This window comes from Vanellus vanellus (genome assembly GCF_965231255.1).
Source record: "Vanellus vanellus genome assembly, chromosome: 2".
NCBI lineage: Eukaryota > Metazoa > Chordata > Aves > Charadriiformes > Charadriidae > Vanellus > Vanellus vanellus.
In genome coordinates, this window is record NC_138906.1 from 26777758 (window position 1) to 26804678 (window position 26921).

Consider the following 26921-nt stretch of genomic DNA (forward strand, 5'->3'; position numbering starts at 1 on the left):
ACCAATGTTCTCTCAAAAATTTAATATCAGTCTGAAGGAAGACAATTTTCTTCAAAATAAAATGTGACATAATTTTACAGCATGTAAGTTTAAAAGAAACTTATCTTCAACTGCTGCATTAATAAATCCATACGAATATAAATAATCTGATTTAATCACATTTGTCATTTCCAATTACAGTTTAGCAGTTACAAGCAAATACACAAGTTACTAAGCCAGAGTCATTTTTTGTCCTGGTCTGAATGTGGAGACAACTTGTCCTTTTCTTTTCTTGGGATTCTGAAAATTATCATACCTGAAAACAGAAGAAGATATTAGAAAATTCTTATGAAGTGTCTTTGTTTGCATATGACTCTTCAGATATACATTAATGCAACACAGAACTACAGATGCTTATGTATCTTTTCATGGAAATGAAGAGTGCATGTCTTCTCAGACCTACGGACCTGGCATTTTCATCCACAAACCTAACTCAGCAAGCTCTCTGCCCTGCTTTCTCTGTTTCTTTATTTTTTATTTTCACTTTTTGGGACCGGGGAGAGGGAAAATGGGATAAGGAACAGAAGTGGACAGGGTAGTACAGACTCCTGGGAAGCATCTCTTATTTTCCTCCTTTCCTGTCCTTCCTTCTCTCTTTCCACTGCTGTAAGACCTGTTTATCTACATATCAGCTGAGGAAGATAACTCCTAACACCATTCCTGTCAGAAGAACCTGCTGGTGAGATCACAGAACATCCCGATGCCAGTTTCCAGCTTTTTCACTCCAGTCTTTTCCAAGTCTAAGGAGACAAAGTCTCCTTTTCTGCAGATTATTGCCTCTTCTCAAAAAGAGCAGCTACAAAGACCCCTACGGAGAGTCAAACCCAGCAATTTGAAAATACGAGGGGCTACGACTTAGTGGGAGCAGGAAGGACTGAGCTCTGTCTCAGAGAATCAGTGCCTCTTTGTACTGGTATAGCTCTGAACATAATACAAGGGTTTTCTGGTCTGTGATTAGAATTTCTAGGTCCTACATTAATAAAAACGATAAAAGACGATGCACTGGTAAAATATTTTCTGTGTAATTTAATATTTCTGAAAAAAATTGCTGTCAGAAGCTATTAAATTCTGCCGTTCCCCACATTAAATAACTATTGTATTTCTGATGAATAGGAAATGTGAAAAGACCAAATCTCCACTGAATACACAATTAAAAAAAAAAAAAGAAAGTAATACTTACAGTTCAGTATAATTCTTCCAGTCATCTTGGTTAATGGATGGTCTTATACCCTCAAGTGCAGCCATCAGATGGGACTGGGTAATAATTAAAGTGTTCTTGGCAAGCACTGACTGATTAAGGGTGCTGTCCTCCTTGAAAACAGGGCCATAAACAGACAATGAAAAATTACCACAGAAGGCACAGTGCCATGAATATCAGTAACTCTGGGACTTCCTCATTATATGTACAGACAAATGATTTACAAATATAATCACAAGTCATGTGTCGCCCCCACCCCCCAGTATTAATAACGCAGAAATAACTGCTTAGTTATATGAATGCCAACATCTGACTTATTTCTGCTCAAACTAGGTATCATTTATCTTTGCTATTTTTGTTACATTATATTTAATATTATTGCAGAAGTTATTTATTGAAATACCAAGAAGTGTGGGAAGACAACAGAAAAGCATTAAGACTAAATAATTGAAAAAAATTGCCATACTCCATTCTTGCTTCTGTAATTGGGTTTGATAGCACTGATTTCTGTCCTCAGGTGCTCTATTTGCTGCTCCTGGTTATTTTCCAGGGAGTCTTCCTGAGAAGCTGTTCTAAGCACTGAAGGTTGTGATGATGCTGCGTCTCTCTGAGTCACGCTGATGAAATCATGAGTTATGGAGTTTGGTCCAGACAAACACAAAGAACTCTAAATTGACCACAAGGAGAAATACATTAACTCATTATGGATCCAAAAAAGCAGCTCCACCAAGATTTAGCCCACAATTCAGTGCAACCTTGCCCCCACTGGCAAAAAAAGTACTTTCTCTTAAAAATATATCACACGCATAACTTTTTGAACAGAAAGATTTAGGTTAATTTGCCAAGGTGTTTGGGGAAAAGTACATATTTGAAAATGAAGAGTTTCGCATTTGGAAAAAATCTAAGTATTTTTGCAATGGCCTATCTCAAAAAGAATAAAAGTCTACCAAGTCCATTGTTTTATTTACATATGAAAATCAGTGGTTCTGGAATCTGGGGCAAGCTTACGTAGCTCGCTTTGGAATGACTCATAATTTAAATATTGATCACCTCCAAATTCTCTGTGCACTTGATAAAACATGCAACTTTCAAGTTCAGCAACTTTAAGAGATCAAAGTCCTTGTAGCCTCGCTGAAGAACTTTCAGTCAGAAAAAATGAAGTCTCTAAAGATACATTAACTGAACACTAGCACTATAATACAAGATAAAACATACAAAAGCACGTCAGCAGCCAGTGATTTGTTCTCCAACATCAAAATGAGTTATTTTTGGCTTTAAGAATCAATGCAAGACAGTTTTGAAAACAAGAGTCTTAACAACTTTGGTAACTCCTTGTAATAACAGTTCTACTACGGATCTTGAAAACGAACATCCCATGCATCACAAGCCAACTCTGAAGTCATCTGTTCACCGCAAGGAGCTCAGAGGCAGCATGTTCTGTTTTGCGTACCTGGCAGCCAAGCGAGATGAGCTGGCCAGCTGATCACTATGCAGGTGCTGGGCAGCCAACCAGCACATCCCTACCTGCAAGCTAGCCAGAGAACGAGCCGCTTTCTTGCAATGTGATACCACAATAACAGGAATTCTGCTTCTTAAGAGCAAAAACGCTCTGAAGAAGCAACAAGCTAGGGTTTACTTCTGTTGTTTACACAATCCCATAGTCAGATTATTCCATTAATGCACACTCTACTGGAAACTGAAAAATGTTTGTTGATTCTTAAGATTACAACTTAATGCTTGAAAGCTGGATGGTCATTTAGTAATAAAACTAAGTTAAAAAAAAACAAAAACAAAAACACAACAAAACCCACCACCAAACAGTAAGAAACTGTTTTAGTATTAAACTTTGAAAGGCAACAAGCCATTAGACCAAACAGTAAGATCTAGTATGCATGCAGCTTGCTTGATTATAAGGTACTAAGCAGTATTTTGGGATTTTGATTTTAAAGTCCTGCAAAGTTGCAGAGAAGTCCATATTGTATTCTGTCAGATCACATATTTCCGTCTTCTTCCCCACCGTGGACCACAAGGTATAGGCTGAAGACAGTTTGAAGGACAAAGCAGAAAATTATATTTATAAAACCATACCATTTGTCTAATTCAGTTTTTCTCCTTCACAACTGATAAAATTTAGAAAATTCAAAATATTAAGCAAGTAATTTACCAGTTCTGAAGGAGTTCCGTTTCCCAGCTCTGACTCATAAGAGCTTCCAAAATAAAGACGATACATGTTGGACCTTGGATCTTCAGGAAGCAAGTCAGACATGTCTAAAGAAATAAGAGATTGCTCTAGCACTGCTTCTCCATCTATTGCTGAATCATCCGAGCCACTGCTGTGGTTTAGAAAAACCATGGAAGAGAGACTGAAGTCACTATCCGAACTAGAACCAAAATCCTGTGATAAAGAACAGAACATTAGAAGCGTTAACTCATAACTAATTGCAATCTGAAATGCATTTTAAAATTTCATATGCAGTGCACATGAAAGTATCGATTTGATTTTAGTAATCTGTCTGGGAGCATATTTACAAAAAATTTTGCTAAGAAAATCCAATGCCTTTAAGTAGAACTTTCTGTCTTCATGCTAGAAAAATAATTGAGGAGATAATCTTAAGGTTTTATTTGTTTGCTTTGAACTGTCTCACTCAGTAACAGCAAGCGTTGGGAAACTTCATGTACATTTTCCATCTGTATTCCTTCTGTCTCAACCATTCCCTCCAGGCAATTTAGTATCTTGTGCAAAGTGCTCTAGGAGATTGTGGTGAGTCTACTTTTACAGTGCCTAATTGCTGTACTCATCTATAGTCATAGTAAAGACATTTAAGTGCTGATATGGAAATCACAGTTGTTGCTTGAGACTGGTGTCTGCAAACCTTTTTGATTGTACACCCCTATCAGTAAAAAATTTCTGAGCACACTCCACCAAATATATGCATATTTATTTGTAATTTACATAGATGTACTGTCGAAGCTCTAGTATTTTATTCTTGCACCTCAAGGGATTGTTTTGTGCCCCCCCTGGGGTGGGTGCGCACCACTCCAGAGACCACTGCTTTAGGCAATGGCCTCCTCTAATGGCAGACAATCATCATGTATCCTTACAACTACTTACTTACTGATGCTACATGTGAAAAGATTGTTAGGGAAGACAGTATCGGAGGGATCTCCAGTATAAGAGTTGCATCCTCAGAGCCCCATTCCTTGGTAACAGCTGGGGCAAAAAGAACCCAAGAGGTCTCCTTGCTTTTGCAGCCCTGACCCAACCCCTCCCTTTGACCTTCAAATAGTGGAAGCCATGCCTGCCCCCTTCCAGCTAGAACCAGAAGACAGGCGTTAAAATTTGAGGCGAGGTGGCTGAACAGAGGCTTAAAGAGGAAAGGCCCTGTCAGTCACATAAGGGGTATAAACCAAGGGTGGGACCCTGTACCTTGGAAGTGCAAGTATTAGCTGGTGCGTGGAAGATGAGCCAGAGTAGGCCGCTTCAGGTATCACCATCCTCTCACCACTTCTCTCCTGACCTTAGATCAAACTCAGTCTGTTATTCCAACTCCACAAAACCCACCAATTTCTTGCTTCCTACATCGTCCAAAATGTGCCACCTCAAAACCGAATTTGCTAGCTGCTCCTCAGAACCTCAAAGCAGGATCCCTCCTATTGATCTGTCAGTCATTCCTCATAACAATAACGAAGAGATTTGGCTTACATAAATCTATTCAACATTAAACACCTATCATAAAATGAAAAAAACCTTGTGTTTAAGAAGTATTTAAACTAATTTGTTACATTATTCTTGCATTTTTCTGCAAACATAGTAAGATTTTAGTCCCCTGCATACAAATATAAGAAAACTAAATCTTATTAAACAGAATTTTTCTAAAAAAGCATGGATAAAATTAATCATTTCAAACATATTAATACCAAAATAAAAAGAGTAGAGACTTCTTTTAGACCATTTTTATTTACCTGTGTTAAACCTGAACCTAAATTAGTATGGATTGCCTCTAATTGGGCATTATACAATAAAGCTTTTAGGTCAGCCCCTGTGAACCGTTCTGTTTTTGCTGCCAAATCCTGTAAGTCCACATCGTTTGCCAAGGACAGGGAATGACTGAGAGCTTTTAAGATTTCATAGCGTGAATTCTGTAAAAAGGGAGGAAAAAAAAAAGGTCAGTAAAGCAACCTGTTATTTCCCTTGTCCTGATTGTTAGTGCTCTGGCCCCGTCACAAACAACTTCCTATCTGAGAGAGGAAGGATCTTTTTTAAAGATACTACCCTAATAATAGTACGTATAGGACACACTGTACAGTAATCAATCTTTAAAATATAGGCATACATTTTGTTAAATTTTCTTAAAGAATCTAAGAGAAACTGTACCAAACACAGTATACAGAGAAATAAATTTCTCTAAATATCCATTTAATATCTGGGATTTTTATATATGAAATATATAAAAACATGAAGATGAACTCTGCTACTCACATATCCTTTTGCAAAGAGAAGTATGGCAAAAGTGAAAAACTTCTGTTTACCTGAATGATCATATTCTAAATCAGAAGTTTACGAAAAAAAAAAGAAAAGGAAAAGAGAGTATAAAGAGAGTATGTGTGTTCTTGTGTATCTGTGCAGGATCATCTTTTTCATGTGTGTTTCAGAATGTGGTATTTGTTAAATACGCCAACTAATCTGAAAATGAACAGCCCTAATTTTTCCTCATAAAATGGGGAATCAAAGACACACATTGTACAGCCTCAACGGCCTGATCCAAACCCCACTAAAATGAATGGGAATCATTCCTTTCCTAACTAGTGACACATCTGACTTAAAAAGAGCTTGAATATTCCAAATTAAATGTGGGTAAAGAAGAGTGGGATCAACTGGATTCAGAATAAAACTGCTCTGAAAATGCCAGATAATTCAAGGTTGGGTTGGGAAAGGCTACGGTTCATCACTTCAAGCAAACGGCAAATCCACTGGACTCATAATTTGGAGAAAGACACAGAACATGATAAACACCACCCTGCATCCAATTTCCTTCTGCAGACTAGTTCCCGAGTTTTATGCCAATGCAGTGACACAAAAATCAGTGAATTTACACTGTTGTATAACTGCAGCTGGGCAATCAAGTCCACTTTGCCCAGGTTTGAAATACCACTAAATATCAAGAAAAGAAGAATAAAGCCCATTAGTTTGATTTTTTTTTACTTGCCTTTCATGCAAAATGTTTTGTTTCCTCACCTGATCAGGCGGTGGACAGTACAGGCACTTGTCCAGTCGACCTGGCCTTAACAAAGCAGGGTCAATCAAGTCTGGGCGACTGGTAGCAGCTAGCACATACACCCCTTAGGAAAGCGCAGAAAAATATAATTAACATCTGCCAAACTTTTGCATGAAAAGAAGCACACAAACGGATTATTACCTTGTAAGCCTTCCACACCATCTAACTGAGTCAGCAGTTGGTTAACCACTCGGTCTGTAACTCCTGTGTTGTCATGACCTCGGCGAGGAGCAATAGAATCAAACTCATCAAAAAAAATGATACAAGGCTTAGCTGCCTGAGCTCTAAAAGGAAAAAAAAAAAAGGCAATACTCAAAATTCTGTTTAAGTTTGGGTCACACGTAAAACTGGTTAGAAATGTTAAAGGTAATTGCTTTTTGCTTCAGAGAACATTTATCTTTAACAAGAGAAGATCTGTTTTCTGTAGAAATTAAGAGGTTCTGAAGAATTGGATTGCAATGGAATCACTGCTCATTTTTATGACCTACCTTGCACTCACTTTATAATTTCTAAAGTACTCAACTGTCGTGTTAATATACATGAAAGCTCTAAAATCCAAACACTGCAGATGAGGTCTTAGCTTATGTTCATCTAACACAAAGACTGACTACACTGTAAACTACACGAGAAGCAAAGGCTATGTATACATTATATGTTTACATTAGCGAGCACTGAGGGTCAGTATGGGCAGATTTGTAAAAACAAAACAACTTGCACCGAGGACCTCAATACCAAGTCCAGTATGATCCTATGTACCGAGTGTCCATTACTAGTTGGAGCACACTCAACTGTCTCCTGGAATCATCTGAAAGGAATTCAGCATGTGTTTTCCAAGACATTGGTTCACATCACAGAACCAGACTGTAAATGTTCAGCTTCAAAAGCGCTCTCCTGCTCCGAGCTGAAATGCTCAGTTCTTAAGTAATGAAAGTCAAGTTGAACTTGCCAAGATCTGAACATCTGGTTTGGCACAACTAATTATTTCAGATGCTTTTGTGATCTGATGCCATGTCTCTCCTAGAACAACAAAATTATTTCTTGGAGCTTCAACCAATACAAATAATTAATAACATCTCAAATCTTTACAAAGCCAACCTGCTAAAGATATCTCGAACTGCTTGCTCACTTGCTCCAATGTATTTGCTGAGCAGCTCTGGTCCCTAAAAAAAAAAAAATCAGAAAAGAATATTAATGATGTTTCTTAGTTTTAATGTGTAATTCAACACCAGCATAGATTTCATATACTAGAGTGAATTTTCTTGTAACCAAGAGAGTGGCATCTCTGAACAGAAGAGCCAAGGGGTCTAGATAAACCAAAAGAATCTTTTAAGCATTCCAACTTATTTTAAAGTAATAATTTCTATTTTTCTACTATAACAGAACATGTGTTACAGTATAACAAGGCAACAGCTTACACTGTGTTTTGAAAATATGTTTAAAATGCATTGCTCAGCTTCATTGTCCAGTGGAATAAAAATCCAGGATCTTTTTATAAAAAATGGGAAACTAAGAACATCTAATTAAGATTTATAATTCTGTCTAATGAATAATTATACAAAAAAATATATATTTCAGTAATAAAACTGTGACGTTCCAGAAGTCAGACGGTGGGATATCCAGAGACATACCAAGTTTTAAATGCGACTTTCTTACTTTGATATTTTGCCCTCACAAGCACATACTCGCAGGTATTATGTTAGGCTATTTCATTCAGTTAATAAAATGAATCAATTAATCTTCAAAATCTTGCTACCTTGATGCTGATGAAATTCATTCCACTCTCTCGAGCAACTACGCCTGCTAACAGTGTTTTTCCTGTTCCGGGTGCTCCGTACAGCAAGACTCCCGATCTCTGTCGGATAGGCAGGTTTGCAAATAATTCTGGATACTGGAAAGATTTTGAACAAGACATATTCTAAAATACGTAATTACTCTGCAGTGTACTGTAACATCACTGACTAGTGTTGACCAGTGTCTAAAAAGGATGTGACTAATTTCTTTTATGCACATTATTATCACAAGAGCTCATCTGGACTGTCGTTAGCTTACCTGGGGCTGAAGCGGATTCCTAGGCTTCACAGGTACATAAAATACAAACACGGGGCATCTTCTACCAAGGGGCAACAGGACAGAATAAGCATGCACTACAGCTTTATAGTGTATGTAGTGGTACTTCTAAATTCCTATTTTAATCACTGATTGATATGATTAAATTATGTAAGTATACAGTAAAAGATTCTGTCTGTTATACAGAAAATCGTTCAGTCATTTCTCTGAAGACTGAAATGGATGGCTCATCTCAACGCTGGAAGTGTTAAGCAAGGCAGAAAAGCCGAAGTAAAATAAAGGGGAACTGATGGATTGGCATTCTTCCAAAAGAGAGTACTCCTCTAGCAAAAGCACTGCAGAAGACAGCTGGAAAAGTTCATCTTTACTGAGCCTAATCACAAACCCTGCAACAGACAGTGTCGCAAAGACAATGTTAGCAATACTGCAATATTTTAGAGCAACACTTGATCTGCAGAAAAGCACAAGCCATTGCCTTTTGCATTTGGAAGACAGAAGGGGAAGGAGAAAGAGTTTTCCAGTAGCTGCAGACAGTTAAGACTGGGAAGCTACAAAAGTAGCTTAAAATCATACCTGTTGTCTTTCTGTCAAATACAGTGTCACACCTTAAAAATCATTCTTCCCCTACTAACATTATGTACAAAATTCAGGTAACTAATTTAAAAGAACTGGGTACCTTTGCAGGTAACATGATGGTATCCATGAGTATTTGCTTCACATCTTTTAAGCCACCAATCCTGTCCCAGCCAAGATCCTTAGGTTTATGGAGGCTGACATTTCTCAGAGCTAATGGAGTAAAATCTTTTAGAGCTTTCTGAAAATCCATAGTTGACAGATTCAATTCTGGTTAAAAAAAGAAAAGAAAAAAAAAACCTGAACAAAAAAAGAACACACAGCTCACCAGTAACAAATTCCTCACAATATGTAACAATTAAATAAATTTTAAACATAAAACATTTAAACTGGCTTTTTATTTCTGTATTACTCCACAGGTTCTGGATAACAGAAGTGAGACTATGGAATAAGAGATTTTGCTGTCAACATACCGCCATTTTGAAATACATTCTGGTTGGAAACACAGGCATGAATGGCACGATCAACCAGCATAGTAAAATCTCTAGCAACAAAACCTTCCGTTTCCTTTGCAATACATTGGAGGTCAAGATCAGAGAACTTCTTTGTATCAGAATTCAGTTTCTTTTTTATTATGGAACATAGCATTTCACATCTTTGCTTCTGAAACACAGAATTGTGCAGCAAGTGTATATTGAGTTTCAGAAATTCAAAAAGTAAATACACGAGTTACTAAAATTTCCTTACATATTTACATGTCACCAACCCTCAAATAACAAAATCTGAGCAGGCATGAATATAAACAAAAGTTAGTTCTTCAGGTGAATTTCAATAAATTCACCAGTTCTATAACTTTATATGTTTACCTTGCCACAGCTATCTTAAATTCAAAAATAATAATACAACCCTCCACCTCCCAGATTCTACTGTTTTACACCCATTTTTCCTGTCACAGGAAAAGGAATGTCTTTCATTTTGCTGATATGAGTAGAATATATTTGAGATTAAATATATCGCATTAGATAAACATACATCAGATAATTTGGTATCTTTTGCGATCCTGACTTTTTCCAGTGATGTCTCATCCTTATTCACGTATTAGTATTAAAAATTATAAAAGCAGACTTGCAGGAAGCGGGAGAAAGCTACGCTGTATCCAACACAGAATCCTCTCCTCAGTGGCTTTTAATTGCTAGCTTGGGACAGAAGACAAGCAGACAGGAACAACTCGTGCTAAATACAAATGAGCTGCCACGTCTGTGTCACGTCATTAGGGCGTGCACAGGTACCAAGAGTCTGCTGTCTCCTGCAATGAAGTTATACTGCTTATTCTTCCCTCTATCCTTTTTACTTTTCCAAATGGACTCTATTCAAAAGTAGAGGGATACAATTCATATAGAAAACCAACCCAAAACCTTCCCATAAAATTAACATTCAGTTTTAATAACATTTAAAAAATACATGTTCTAGGGACATACTTATTCCTCTGAGCAGTGAAAAAACACACTTAGGTTTAATCTCATTTATCTAATTGTAGCGACTTACATGTTTTTTCGAAGCTGCTCCTCTAGAATCCCCTTGCAGGTAAGAAGGAGACATCTATATCTCACCTATGTCAGACAACCGGACTTGTTTTACGTTGAACTGAAATGTTCTCAGAATACACCCTTCTCTTGCCACTGAAGATAAGGAGAGTGGGGCCAACTGGGAGTTTTCACAGGATTACTTTTATCTTTTTTTAAACTTTATAATGACAGATGTAAGTTCTGAGATATTTAAGTATCATGAAAGAACTTCTAAGATTTCCAGATTTTTTCTCATCTTCGGGTGTAACCTACTATTTTTGCAGCTGTTTCAGTGCTGTATTTGAGGCTGCAGGGAAGGCAAACAACGTTTTAACCATTTTACCTGAATTTACCTGATCTGGAGATCGGATACATTTGAAGCACTGAAATATGTGAGTTCCTTGAGCTGAAATCAGGGAAGGATGTAGGGAATGTTCAGACTGACTTGTGGCAATTAATGCGATCAAACTCCCCACGGAAATAACTTCTTTTATCAGATCTTTCAAAACTAAACACAGAAGACATTGCTCCATGAATTGCAAAGTAACAAGATTCTGCATTTCATAATAGACATTCCTACTGTAATAGAGGGTAGCATTAGGGCACACAAAATGTAACATGTTCTTATATATTAGTTTTATTACATGTTTATAGGGTTTTTTAATTAAAAAAAAAGTATAGTTATTTTTTCGAGGACAATACGTTCCATTAATAAAATGCCACCAGAAATACTCTTCAAAAGCTAAATTTGTAACATCGCTGATGACTTCTACCACAGGATATTAAATGTGGATTTTTTTTGTGCACTATGATCACTGGTCTAGGAATATTATTCCCTCAATGCAAACAGAAAACAGAAAGTTATAACAATAAAAATAGATGCTAAGCCTAGAAAATAAGCAATCTAGTCTTATCAAAGTCAAAGAGATTATGGATGCAAGGTAGATCTTCAAGGAATAATCTTTAAAACTCTAAACCTCTGTTGTATGTATTATACCTATAAATAAAGTAATAAGAAACATAATTCTGCAAGTTACTTAAGTGCACATTTTTAAAAAAGAAATGATAGCAAGATTCTCTGAACTTCAAAAGTAATTTAACAAAAAATTACGCTAACTCCCTCAAACTGAGCTAAGAAATGGAAGATATTTTTTGCTATGGCTTTGATTTTACATGAACAGAGTTGAATACAGCTGAAAAACCAAAGATATTAATCTTGATCATTTAAATTTAATTTTATTTTGCAACTTACCACTGCCTAGATTTTAGGGAATAAAAAGGAACCATTTACAGGATATCAAACTACAATTGATAACACTATTTTTAAAATCTGTGGATTATTACATTGTAAAGTAAAATAGAAGTTCTACAAAGTATATCAAGTAGGATGATAAAGAAGTTAGTACTCAGCTAAAATAAGTTGGTTCCAAACATCACTAAGTATCAAATTTATATATCTCCGTAATTATAAATAATACTTATCAAAACCAGGATCAATTTTAATGATATGTGTAATATATAGAATTTTTTATATATATGACGATATATAATTGACATATCAATTATAATATTGATCTTATCAATAATTATCAGTTAAAGATTCATTTCTCATTTGTAAGCAACGGCAATGTATTTTGAGTGCATGAAAATTATAAAAGGGAACTGAGAATTCTCTACCACTGGCAGTGGTACTGACAAAAGGCACTGCCATCAGCAGCGGTGGTGTATGTACCATTGGCAATGACTACTCCAACCTCCAGAGGGACTATTTCGATTCAGCTAGTGGTCCACAAATGGTCTACATACCATAATTTGTGAACCCCTGCCATGGAATACCACAGGGTCCTGAGGCAATAATGATACAGACAGAATTGTCCAGGTAGGACAATACAATTCAGGTGCAAGAAGTTCTAAGTTGCACTGTATTTTTATCCAGACACAGGTAGCACAGTATTACCATAAGCAAGTCTATTGCTTTGAACGGTTTCAGGGCTGTTCTCGTGCTCTGGTGTAGAAGGTACTCCAACAACATGATCAAGATCATCCATCAAAAGAATGGATGGTTGTCTCCATGCTGCCTCCAAAAAAGCTTCTTCCACAGTTTTCCTTATGTTTACTAATCTTTTTCCTAAAAGAGAAATACAATTTTAATGATGAAACATATCAGGAAAAAAATAATGAGACTGACTAAGTCTTGCTTACGTAATACTACAATGTTTTGATTTGTGTAGCTTAACTTTACTCCTATAAATCCAGGTACCAAGATTAAATCAGAGTCAACAGTCAGTAAAGAAGAGTCCACATCTTCTATCAAAAAAACACCAGAAGGATTCATCTCTCCTAAAATGAGATTAATCATCTTTCATTAACAACTACAGAAACTTACAGGGCTAATTTCTAGACAGTTAAAAACAGAGCAGTATGAGCAGCACTCTAAATTAGCTACTAAAGAGTGCTGGCAATTGGAAAAAAATTTCAGAGCAAAGGACCTAGCTTTTTATCAATCCTTCCCTTTTTCTCTGGAGCAAGGAGCTTAGCAGGGACTTAAGCAAAGAGTACAGCCATGCAATATAAGGGCTCTGTAACAAAACAGTTGAGTATTCTCTGCCTCTGTAACACCAAGACCATTTGAGAAAGCCAGTAAATGAAAGAGTAAAAAAAGCCTTTTTTGTCCTTTTCCATCTTTGGTGCAAAATACTTATTTTGAACTCACAAAACCTAAGGATTCATCTTATCATCATCTATAATCATAAGTGTTAGATGACTATTGCCAACATACACTAGGTGAGTAAATACGCCATCATAAATCAGCTTTCAGCTGGTTGTTCGACCCTTCTTTGGTGCCTGTGTCATCCTTTCACTGAGTAATACAGGTATCCTTTAACACTTATGATTTGTTAATGTAACATTTATTCCACCTAGGACAGCTGAAAAAAACCACACAGTTTAACTTGCAACTTCTTCCTATTTTGTAACAATCAGAAATATGCATGGCAAGCATGGTTCGAATCTGGTGGTTGTATGTGGGACAGAAACTGATAAAAGTGTGAAATAAGCTTACGGCAGCTATATTTTCATCAGATGCTCACCGCGGGGCATCAAATATCCTTGCAAAAGCAGTAATAATACTAGAAAAATTATTCAGACTAAATATAATAACTTCATAATTGTGCTTCATCATACAGCAAACATTTGAGATGTAAAAAAAAAATTATCATACCTCTTAAAGCTTTACAATCAATTACTTCTACATGAGCATCCAATCTATCGAATGCTTCTTTGCAGATGGCCTTTGCTAATGTCGACTTTCCACTTCCCTACAAAAATAAATGTGAGCTCATGTAAATCGACAGGACTACTTCCTTCTGTTTCAGTGGGGTTTTTGTCACGCTATACACTAGTTAACAAGCTACAAAAGCTGTATGCACACGAGTTTTGTTCCTCACCGAAAGAATATAAGCACTCTGTCCTTATATAACTTGGTAGAGTTTAAAGCCCTAGAGTGAAACAAGTATAAACAAATTCAGAGTGGACAGATCCACTATGGATGGTGTACTGATTCCACTGAGTTCAGTGTTAAGACACCTGTTAGTTTCAGTGGAATATGGTATTAAATGGATCATCATAAGAGGCAACAGGAAAATAAGAATATCAACTCCACTACCATTTTATGTTATAACACAACAGAAAATACTATATTCTTATTTTCATTCAAATATTTCAGAGACAAGAAGTGCAACTAAGATGATTAAGGGCTTGGAGCATCTCCCTTATGAGGAAAGGCTGAGAGAGCTGGGACTCTTTAGCCTGGAGAAGAGAAGGCCGAGGGGAGACCTTATTATGGCATACAAGTATCTAAAGGGTGGGTTGAAGGAGGATGGAGCCAGGCTCTTTTCAATGGTTCCCAGTGACAGGACGAGGGGCAATGGGCACAAGTTAGAACACAGGAAGTTCCATTCAAATACACGGAAACACTTCTTTACGGTGAGGGTGACAGAGCACTGGCACAGGCTGCCCAGGGAGGTTGTGGAGTCCCCTTCCCTGGAGATTTTCAAGACCCGCCTGGATGCAGTCCTGAGTAATGTGCTCTGGGCAATCCTGCTTTAGCAGGGGAGTTGGACTAGATGATCTCTAGGGGTCCCTTCGAACTCTAAAAACTCTGTGATTCCGTGAAGAAGTGTTTATTATACTATAAACACGAAGTAGATTAATCCCCCAAGGGAACAAACTGAAGTTGCATTGGTAGCAATCTTTAAAACTCATGTCACATATGTATTTTATATATATACATGAAATATTAATATATATTGATGAAGTGTGCATGTAATGTGTATACATATATATAATATAATGCTTTACTGAACTAACTCTGTTCAGTTAACTGCTCTTTTTTCAGCTTGTTCTTTAATTCTTTGGAATTCACATGGTATCAAAGAAAACTAAGGAAAACCATTTTGTAACTACAGAAAACGATCTGGGAGGGTTTGCAAGTAAAGAGTAGTAAAGTGTGTACCTTTCCTCCTGTGAGAAGTACCCCTCCACTTCGCAATCCCACGGCAATAGCAGCCAGCTTTTGAGATAAAGGACGTCCCAGAAGACTGTGGCTTATGTGTTCAAAGGAAGATGTTCCTAATTTGTCCACTCCTCTGCAGAGCAAATAAAGCATTAAATAGCCTACGGGTAGCATCAGTTCACAGGATGTAAATAATAATAGCTTGCGGTATGGTGAAGCTTCAACGCTGACACATTTCAACATACTTCACCTTTTCAAGAAAAAGCTAAAGGCAATCAATTTGGAGAGGCAGCACCTTTATTTTGCAGTGGTGGCACAGGGGACACAGACACACGTTGCAGAACACCCCAACAATGGAAGGATTATCCAGTCATTCTACACCACCCTAGCATGAGGTAGGTCTCAGAAGACAAGAGCTAACCATATTTTGGGGCTTCACCTATTTGAGTGTCTGAGTAACAACCCACTAAGGAATGTAACAAATTGGTTACATTGGTTACAAATTGGCCTTTTCAGAAATAAAGCAGCACATAGTGCACTTGAAGACACCCTTATCCTTCACCTGTCCTAAACCTCTGTGACTTTCAACACAATAGTGCTCTTTTCAGGTCCACAAACAGCAAGGCTATCAGTTTTGTATTTCAACTTTAAACAAAAACGTTGTTCCATATGAAACTGAATGAACAAATGAATCCTGGTTTCTAACAACCCCACCACTTCCCATCCCTACCACACTACCCCTTGATCAGTTCCCATTCCCTCTGCAATAATAATACGCTCAGTTGCCTTTCACAACACCTCACTAATATCCTCAGTTGCATTTCACAATGCCGACAGCATATTACCACAATACTCCAAGTCTCGTGTCCCCTCTGCCCAATCCTTGCTTCAGGTTTGCTACAAAGTACCACTGTCTTCCCTGATACTACTGACCACAGCTTTACATATTATTTATTTGCTGAGAAAGAGCCAGCATGTCCTATGGCTAGTTCCAGACGATACCACTGCCACTAGCCACCTAGCAGGTTAACCAAATAGCTGTTGAGCTTACGTTGCACTTTTTACCACTGGAGACACAACTCTGAATTTATCTCTTCAGCTGACAATTCTGACAAAACTTGTAGGAACTAAGTTTCTTTGAGATCCATACTATTAAACAAGTAAACAGGTTTAAGTTACTGTGGGAAGAGGACTGACAGACAGACTGCAACATATCCTAAGTTTTGCTTCATTGGAAACCCCAGCTAAAAACCCCTCCAACTACCCCAGCATCCCTTACTGCTACATAGAGGTCTGTTTCATACCACTGAGAAGCACTGCAAGAGTCACTGAACTATCAGTATTTCTACTGAAACGTACGCAGTTCTGAGACCCCACATCCTATTGTCAGACACAGTGACCTTTTCAGTACGTGTTTTCTGTTCGCTTCAGTAAGACTATTCAGAGGACAAAGTTAACCATCTACATACAGCAGGAGAAGGTCTGAGCCTGAAACAAGCCAGAAGAGGCAGAGCTTTTTTAGATCTGGCTTAGTTTACAAAAAATCTGCATTTCCACCAATATTCGTTTTCTTTTAATTTCCATTCCCTCCCATGTTTTCTACTATGAAAATGTCTCACCCTAAATCGTTTAGTTTGTGGTAAGGAAGGTTCCTGTCTGTATCACCCATAGGTGGCTGGCTGTCACCATCAGCTTTTCTAGTTATAGGATGTAAAAGAACCTACAACAAAGGAAAGAGTTAGTACTTTACATTAAATATACCTACAGAAGAAGGATCTAGAAATGACTAGCCGTTTTTGGAATTGTGTAAAGAAAATGTTGCATGTATGCTTTGCTGAAGCTTATTGCACTTGAAACAAAGATGCACTGGTAAAATGACATCAATATAACTATCTCCAAAACACAATCCAGTGTTTACAGTGATGTAACAACCTGTAATTAGATGTTAGGCCAAGTGCTATTTATAGCAGACTACATTATACCAGCCCATCACCTCTTTCCCTACCTGTAGCTACTTGTTCCTTCTCCCGTGGCCTCCCCTGTTGTGCTGGCAGGAGTACTTGTGAGGCAAGATAGCGAATCAGATCAGGAGTCTGATCTGGGTGAAAAGCAACCTGACAAAACACCTGGCTTTTTTCACCTGCATGAATTTTGCAGTCTAATTCATCAGGGAGCTGGTACGGAAAGCTGGGCAGGCAAACAAGGCTAACAGAGAGGTTCACAGATAAGAATAGGCTGGTGGAAGATACTGACGCTATTATTAAGAAATGCACTTTGCCCCTACATCTTAGTACCAGTCACCAGCACAATTTGAAAAAGCCTTCTTGTACTTCTCTACTACCAACAGAAATAAAGCTCTTGCTTTACTTTTTTTTTTTTTTTTTCCCTACAGGAATCCTAAATTTTGCAGAAAAAAACTCCATCCTAAACGGCTGAAACAGGACACCTTATTTGTCTGCTAAAATTTAACTGTATCAGTTTAAAAATGAAAAAATGTTATCCCACTCATAACCATAAACCTGGAGTCATGGGCACTGGTTCAACCAGAATTATTAATAGAAACAGTAATCCTAATATTAAACAGAAATATTTATTCTCTTGAGAAAGGAAAGACTGAAGAAACAGAATGCACAGAAACTATATAAAAGAGAAAGCAGTGTGAGCTTCGTAGGTTTGAATGGGGAATATGTCTCACCTTTGTCAGAACAAGCTACTGTTCCTGTCAGATAAACCAAGAAGTGATTTTACAGTGGTTTAGGTATTACGGGAAAGAACAACTAAGTATAAAGATGGTATGTTCAAACTTGGACGATACTGACTTTCCTCTGCTCTAATTGATTTTTCTGAGAATTTAATATAGACTATGAAACTCAGTAACTACTGTGGCATGCCTGGAATCTCACCATTGCTGAGGCTATAAAACAACACGTAAAGAATGAAGATATAATTTAATGAACAGACTGACATTATTTATTTAAAAAGAGAAAGCAAAATACATTCTATATAGGATATAATATATTTTTAACCAAATATAACAATTTAAATTACTTGATACCTGATACTATGTGATATTTACTTGTATATTGGTCTTTTGCAGCAAACTGGGACTCAGTATAAAAATATTCTCAGACTTATTTTCTTCAATGTGCGCAGGATGCACTACACTGAGAACAAACTCTTCAATTCCTGTGAAAACCCAGGGAACAACTATTAAAATTCCAAATAAATTCACTTTTTATTCCTCATAAGATGAAACACATTCATGTATTTTGAATTACTATCATATAATCCAAAATAAAAGAATAAAAAAAGTTAATCATTATTAAAGCATAATTCATGCTTACAGTTTCAGTGTAAAGGGATATCTGTTATGTTGAATGGTGTATACAGAGATTATTGCCTAAGTAAATTCCATAACGGACCGTTAAGGCAGCTACAGCACAGGACAGTATTATCCTTACCTTCTTTAACAGACAAATGTATACAGTCTGTGCTTGTCATTATCCATGGGTGATCATCAGCAGTGGAATCCTGCAGCCAAGAACTGAAAGCAGATTTAACATCATCTTCATGTATATCTTTATGCTAAATAGGAAAAAAAGAAAGAGGGAAATAAAACAAAACAAAGTGTTAGTAAGTAACGCTGTTTTCTTCCTATGCACGAGGCATTTGTTTCTCTTATGGTAGCAGAGAGACTGAAGAAGATATGAGAGTTTCATTTATTTAGAAAATAGCATTTTGCCAGCACCACTTCCATCAACTGCTCTATGGAAAGCACCTGTCTAGCCCTTGCGACAGCTACAGTTGAATCTTCCATCACCTCTAAAGATTTTATCTTTGGAATGCTGATGTGAGGGCAAGTAAAAGCTTTTATTCTTGTTTTACTTATCTATATTGCCAGATCCAAGAGCACTACTCAGCTCCTGGGTTTGAAGGAGCTCCCGAGGTATGCACTGATATTGACCTGTAACTTATTTTGGGTGCTCACTACACGCCTCTCTTCCTTGTATACCCCGCTTCCTATACAAAGAACCCTGGGCTCATCCAGGTCAGGGACACCAAACCCAAACTTCAGCAGGCAGGCAGAGACCAAACGACTTACCCCAGATCACCTAGCTAAATGGAACAGGAAAAGGAATTGAGTCTAGATCACACATCTCTTGGCTGAGTTCCTAATCAGGGAAGCATAATTCCTGTCTAAAAATGGGGAATCAACTGAGAACATGGAAGCAGCATTCAGAAAGGAAAATGAAAGTTACTGTCATATTTCTGTCTGCATTTGCCTGTTTTTTTCCAAGAACTAAAAAAAACTTCAACTGAATCAGAAAGGAAAGAGAAATCTGTATTTGAAACATACAAAAGCATACATAACTACTTTTTATGATGCAGAATACTTCTTTTAACTCCAATATAAAAAAAAATATGCAGTTCAACCATTTCTCCATAGGCGAGAAACCAAACTAGAATATGGGGGATAAAGAACAAACCTGCATAAGCCCCACTATGATGGGAAGTGGTGTATTTAAAGTTTTGAGGGGCAGCTGACGGGGGAAATAATCAGGCCAGTGTCACACAGAAACAAGCATACAGTACACTATAAAGAAACAAGTCAAACCAGAGCTACATCTGACAGACTGTGAGAACTGGTACTTGAGTATGTTCTTACTGTCACAGATGCTCACTCGAACACTGGATATGTCTCCCTTACAGGAAAACAGAGGGGTTCAATGATATAAGTCTAGAAAATCAAATCTTTAGCATGACAAGAAAAAACATTATACAGAAGTAAAGAACGAAACAGCACATAAAAACTATAATATTTTACTGCAATTGTCTTAGGAAATCCACTGGGCACTGCAATGTCTGAAAAGTATAAGCATGTCTTCACCCAGAAGACTTAAAATGGATATTTCCTCTTGAAGTCTATAATTCTTTTTCTTCTTTGTGTTTGTTTTTATAGGCTTAATCGTATACGCTTAAAATTTGCTAGGTTTGAACCAGTATTAATGTACTGCAGATGAGGGTCTGACAAAAAATTATTATGGATTATTGTTGCTATTTTGACAGCAATCGTTTATGTTTGAGAGCTAATTAAACAGAAAATGTAGCTTTTCCCTACCAATGCCGTTTCTCCTTCATGTCAACATCCTTTTTAATAGGAGAGACATCAGAAATTTTCACCATTTGAGAATAACGGAAGACCCTATGATTTAGAAGGTATTACACAACATCCTCTAATAGCTTCAGGAAACTAGGAGTCAAAATTCAAAGTCTTATTTCCTCCACCCTCTGACAGTTCCTTTAAATAGAAAATTGTTGCAGATAGCATGCCAAACTTTGAAATATTTACCAAACGCAAAACAATATTTAATGGCTTGATGTTTACAGTATCATTGATCAAAATACAAAACAGTATTAGATAAGCCTTGTTTAAGTAGATCACAGCATATTCTTAATCTAAACTTACATAGTAAAAAGGAATGAATCAAAAAAGAAATCCTTTTGGAATTATGGCAGATATGATAGACAACTTCCAAACTATCATCTAACAAATGGAAATAAAAAAATATTACAAAAAACCCGACCTGACCAGAGCAACATTATCAGTTTTTCAATATATAAACAAACACATGACCAAGAGTATCAACTCACTAAGTTCTGTTTGGGTTGCAGTGTAAGAGATACGGGAATTTTAGGAACAGATTCAACTGACTTAATTCGGACTGTTGAATGTATTTCAATACGTAGTTTTTTTCTCAGACCATCTGGAATCTGAAATATTTAAAATAAAAGCAAAGAAAAAGGAAATATCAGAAAGTAAAACAGGTATAACATTGCATATATAACACAACATCACTTTCTTCATCAATAACAGAATCTCTACATTCGATCACTGATCTGTTTATTGGTTGTAATTTGCATGAGAATGAAGAAGGAAACCATAAAATTGACGTTGGTATCCAAATCTTGTTCTCTCATGCATGCTTCTGATTGCCTTTTATCCTATTTGTGAAAGTGCTCACCATAGCTGACCATCTACTAACTTCTTTAAATAAAACCAAACAGGTTGAAAAGAAGAATTAGAAAGAAATCTTAGAAAGTTGTAAGAATGCTTTTAGTGTAGAAGAGCAACTCTACTTTCATTTGCTGATTAAAATTAATTTTACATGGGCATATAAATAGGACATTATACAGATCAGAACTAAGCACATCTGCAGCATAGAGAGAGAAAATCCAGTCTCCCTGAATTGTACTAGTCAGTTTGCCCTTTTAAAAACAAAATATTCTGTGTTATTTCAAACTATATTCAAACTGAAAACATCTCATAAATGTTTAAGTCTGAAAGACTTTATGGTTACTAATATTTGGAAAATTTTTACGTCTCTCAAAAGATTTAGTGGTAAGGACCACTGCAGGCTTTTGCTCTCATTCTCGACAAAAAAAAAAAAAAAAAAGTGAACAGTGAGAAATATATTATGTCAAAATAGTCAAATGGTGATTTGGAGTGCATTTTATCTATTTTTGTTGATCCCACATGTGCTTCCAGGAAAGAAAGAACATAAGCAGGCAGTAGTTCTATCAGAACAAGTTGAAATGTCTGTGTCTGCACACCGAGACTTGTGGTACTTTGCAAAATAGTATATAACAACTAAAATAGTTTAAAATATGTAAAAGCTAGTTATTGGATATTATTTTTTTAAGATGTATTTTAAAGAGTATATAAAAGCACTTGCAAACATCATGTAGCACTAGGATACGTGATCCCATTACTTTACAGTTTGATGACACCTAGAGTCCAAAGCATACTTGAAAGTGGTAGCTGTTGAAAAGTAATCTCATTATGTAGTACTGAATGTATATAAGTAGATACTTTCACATTCTCATGAATACAGTGGCTACCAACAGATTTCGAAGAAAGCATGCATTCCCTGCAGAAACACTGAAGAATTTTCCCCACTTGGTGCAAAAATGCTGAGGGTGCAGAAACCCCCAGTACACCGTATGTCTTGGGAGGATGATGGTAAGTAACGTAGTCCAGAATGAGATGGCTTAGCAAAGCACAGCTCTAGAGAATATTATTTGATTCTAGTATACTCTACTTAGGAGCATAACACAAAGTCTGTACCCCAAAACCGCATGTTAATTAGCCAGTTCCACAATTATCCAATAAAAAATACTATCCAATAAAAAGCCTAAAAGATGGTGTGCTCAGACTGACCCAAACTCTTCCAACGTGTAGGGCTTCGCCACTGTGGCCATACTCTATGACATTCTTTAGGTCTTCAAATCCGTTCCAAACGATTTGAACGACATATCCCTCACTGGATGCTTGACTGCTATTAGAATCAGAATGATTTTTGTCTTGCGTACTAGCCAAATGCTTTTGCTTTTCAGATGGCTGATTTTGTTTTGCTTCTTGGTGACGCTGTCTTGGGGAAAGCAGCTGATTAATTTTCCCATAAGATACTACAGGGTTTGGATCCAAATCAATAAATTCTAAATTCCACGGAAAAACATGAACAGCGTTGCATTTCAGAAATGAATGAGTGGCGGATGCATTCTGCACGCTGGGAGGCTGGGACTGACATACTCTAAAAATGGAATCCATGTGAATTAAGTTCAGCAGCTTGTCTTTGAAGGCGCTCATTTCATCTTTATCACACAAAGTCTTTTGTTTCTGCTCAGATGTATGAGAGAAAATGCTCCCTATGAAATTCCATATATTTGGGAGAACATTTGAGCCAAATGTCATGTTTGCATCGGCCTTACTCTGTTCGAGAACTCCTGGCTTTAAGTAAGGTTCTTTGGCAAAAGGATCCTTTATTGTTTCTTCTTGCTCTGTGTTATTTTTCACAAAACTTTTGAGCAAGATGTCACTTTCAGTGGAAGGTGTGCTGGTGATATTTTCCTCAAGTTCGCGTGCTTTGGGACATATCAGAAGCTCTGTGCACGGTTCTAATCTCCCATAGGGGGCTGCTGGCATAAGCGTACCTGAGTATGAACAGAACGGGACAATAAATGCACGCACTCTTGCCAAACAGCTCACTCAAGGTGCCACAAGAGCCTTCGCTGTTGCTTACCGATTTTGATGTAGATGTGAGTGTGCTGTTCAACCCATACAGGAAAGATGGCTTTTGGAAATACTATTCGAATCTGGTCAAGAAGATGTTTTTCAAGCGAGGAAGTGTGCAGTTCCTGGGAAAACGTGACATCATTATAAATTAAATACTGCATACATTTTTAACATTTATTTGAAGATAGAACTCTACGTCTCTTTCTAACACACCATTTGAAATATAAAATACAACGAAACCCCACCACATTTAGTGTTTTCTTAGGGGCTGAAAAGAATGGGGCATTGGGCAAATGACAGAGATTTTGACACAAGCAGTTATCTGTAAAAAAAGGACATGGACAGGGGAAAAGGTTTTATTACCAGAATTTCCCAATCATCTGTTGAGAGTGGTTCCACTTCTACCTGCTGACAGGAGGAGACGTGGGAACAGGGTTCAAGAAATACCTGGGAAAAGTAACACCATTTCAAAATATTAAACTTCTTATTTTGAAACACAGAAAAGCTCCATCTTTAATTCAACTAGAAAACTGACATCTCCATTATACATTTCCACTTCTTCGAACATACATCTTAATGACACTAGGGAATTCATAAGCAGGAGATGGATGATCAACGTATTAGAAATGGCGTGCGTTGGGCATGCCTGGGGACCTCAACACACTGTGAATGGAAGTGAATGTGGAAAGCATCAAGAGCTTTATCAGCTAAAACCCAATAAATTTTTAATGTGTATTGATCACATAATCATCTTTGCATTTCTAAATTTTTATTTTTAAATGTCCTGGACTTCAGAATGCTGAAAATTTCATTGAGTTATGCACAAATTTAGATAAGGCAGAAACATCTGAAGAAATGAGGAAAAAGTACAAAAGCAAAACCAGCTCCTTTATGAATGATGTCACGGAAACAGTCCCACTTCCACAGAACAGTTTTAAGGTCCTGTGTATCAGGAAGAATGACAAAAGCTATTGTGGCTTATGCTTTTCAGAAAGCATTAAATATGTATTTCAAAAGTTAATTTTTACCAAAGGTTCCATTTGACAGAAAGTAACAATTTTCAAACAACAATTTCATACATTTTAAAATAAAGTTCATTAATTTTTTCTTGATATAAAACTAGTCACCTGTCCTCTGAGAGAGATTTATTTCAAGTCAGCTTTTATAAAAGTAACGTGATTTTAAATTTCTCTAGGTCCTCAGTTTCAAGCAAAAGTTGAGCACAATAACTTTTCCCCAACGCGGTAAACAGAAGAGCATATTATTATGAAACACAGCAAACATGCAATTCCTGAATCAAAAAAAAATGGCAAAACTACCTAATTATTGATTTATTCCTTCGATTATATAGATGATTATTTCCAGCAACAGTTGGGTGAGGTTCTCTTAGGTTTCCTTTGTCAATTGTTTTTCCATTGAAGGCTATTAATTGCTAGATCAAAAATGGGTAGTCACCTGCTTTGAGCCACATTCTTTGATGTCTTCTATTATGCTGAATAAAGTTTTCCACATGAGAGAACAGGCATATATGAATATACTACCCGGTAGCATTGTGTAGAGTAACATTTTTCTATTCTTGTTTGTTTAAATTTCTACCTATTAATATAAAAAAACCCTTGTATGGGTTTTTAATGAGATTTTAATAGTCCCATGTCAGAAAGCTGTGTCTGCCTCTTGGGCAACTCTTCAACTTCTGTCCAATGAAAGAATCATTTACAAGAAGTTTAGCACAGTGTCCAGTAGTAAGAGGCCAATTTAAATACACATTCAAAGAGAGAAGACAGATGGGGACATATGGAGGGAAAGGGGGAAAAAACAGGATGAAAATTTAAACCCCAAATAAGTCAAACAAGAAGAAATATACAGTAAATCAATAATTACTTTAAAGTAACAGGGACTCCAGGCAAAATATTCTCATAACTCCCAAACTGTTTAATTGTAAAATTGTAAAATTAATGGCACTGCAGATAGTAGCTCCAACCCTGCAAAGACCTACTCACAAGCTTACCGTAATATTATTTAGGCAATTGTTAATGATTTAATGAGCAAGTCTTTTCATGTTTGAGATATTTCACAATGGTTAACTTTTCTCAAAGCCAGATATAAATGAAGCAACTGTCTAAATCCATGAAACAAGGTCATAGCTACCTTTTCAGGTATCTTGCAATATAGTCTTCTTTTAAATAAGAAAAAAATACTGCATTTCAAACCTGTTGTCCATCTGTAATGCCAAGTTTCTCTGCCAACTGTCTGTTAATCTCTGCAATATTTTCACCCTGGTGACCTCGATGCCTGATTTCCATCCAGCTCAAAAATACAGGCTGATGACCACAGGATACTTTCACAGCTTGGCCCTATGAGTTTCGAAGAAATAAAATAAATCAACATCAGACAAGCTAAGTAAGATGACTAGTAGCCAATCTAAACTGGATTTGATTAGAGAGATCAAAGGAATTAAAAATATTTTCTGCTTTTTACATGCCCTATTTTAATAATATCGCCCGACAATAACTTGCAGCATGTTTCTATTAGCAATGACAGATATTTTTTCTTTTTATTCTGGCAGACTGGCCAACTTCTTATTAACCAAAACCTTCTTTAAAATTCTTCTCTACATTACCTATTTGCACATAGAAGTGCATGTTGTTTTCAATTGTTAAAAAGTTTTTAATTATTATGGACTACTTTTAAGTATGGAAAAGAATTCCTCTTCCCTTCTCCTGATTATAGTCTATTAAACAAATATTTTACAGAAATGTATAACTATGCATTTCTATTTCCCAAATGAGGAAAACACATAAGCATATGCTTAAACTTCTCATGCACTGTAACATTTGCATGGACACCAAGAGTGCTTTCATGAGCTGGGGACCGTGTAAAATAAGTCACAAATCACAGAAATTCAGGCCAAAAAGATCTTATCAATCTGTTCCAGAACCACTCAGCTATTTTGATTCCAAACTGAAGAACCTTAATATGTTCAGTCAGTTTCCACATAAAGAGACTATATCCTACATTGTATCACTCAACTGGCATTTTCTGTATTTTTTTTTTCCCAAAATGACCACTTTAATGAAAATCAAGTAACCAAGACAATGTACACTGTGGATATACAACAGATTTACTTGTTAACATAATGATGTTTTCTGTTTTGTTCTCAACTATATCCTAATAATTTTAAATATTATTTGATTTTTTGGTAAACTCTGAAAATATTTTCAGAGAACTTCCACAATGGTTACAAGATCCTTTTACCAAACTTAATATTTAATTTACAGCTCTCCCCTGTATTCACACAGATAAAGCCTCTCCCTGAGTATCTTAATCTTCACACAATGTTGAGTTTCATAGACTATTTGATCACCCACTTAGCTAATACCTTCTGCAATTATATCCAGCTTTTGATTCCACTTAAGTTTTTATATGATTTACTCAGTACCATCTATTAACATAACTATTTATCCCCTTGTAAACATTTTTATTCATGAGTTTGCAACTAATATGCTATTGCTATCAAAATTTTGGAAATCATATAATTTCATTTTGTGGATCACGCTAAGCAAAAGCAGGAGCCTGCCATAACCGACTACGTACAGAATGCAAGACTTAAAAGCAA

General features: G+C 36.6%; 1 protein-coding gene across 1 annotated transcript; it reads right to left on the bottom strand.

Moving 5' to 3' along the window:
* Window positions 1-7: 7 nt before the first annotated feature.
* Window positions 8-25608, bottom strand: PEX1 (peroxisomal biogenesis factor 1; the record flags this gene model as incomplete). Its single annotated transcript, XM_082479779.1, has 23 exons — window positions 8-295; window positions 1220-1350; window positions 1704-1904; window positions 3402-3632; window positions 5201-5377; window positions 6474-6577; window positions 6655-6797; window positions 7609-7673; window positions 8267-8401; window positions 9257-9423; window positions 9627-9816; window positions 11072-11226; window positions 12676-12846; window positions 13939-14035; window positions 15232-15364; window positions 16851-16951; window positions 18308-18417; window positions 18693-18816; window positions 20884-21003; window positions 22451-23223; window positions 23313-23427; window positions 23669-23752; window positions 25516-25608. The coding sequence occupies 23 exons, from the start codon at window positions 25606-25608 to the stop codon at window positions 211-213; spliced, it is 3705 nt and encodes a 1234-aa protein (XP_082335905.1). The 3' UTR covers window positions 8-210.
* Between the last annotated feature and the right edge of the window lie 1313 nt (window positions 25609-26921).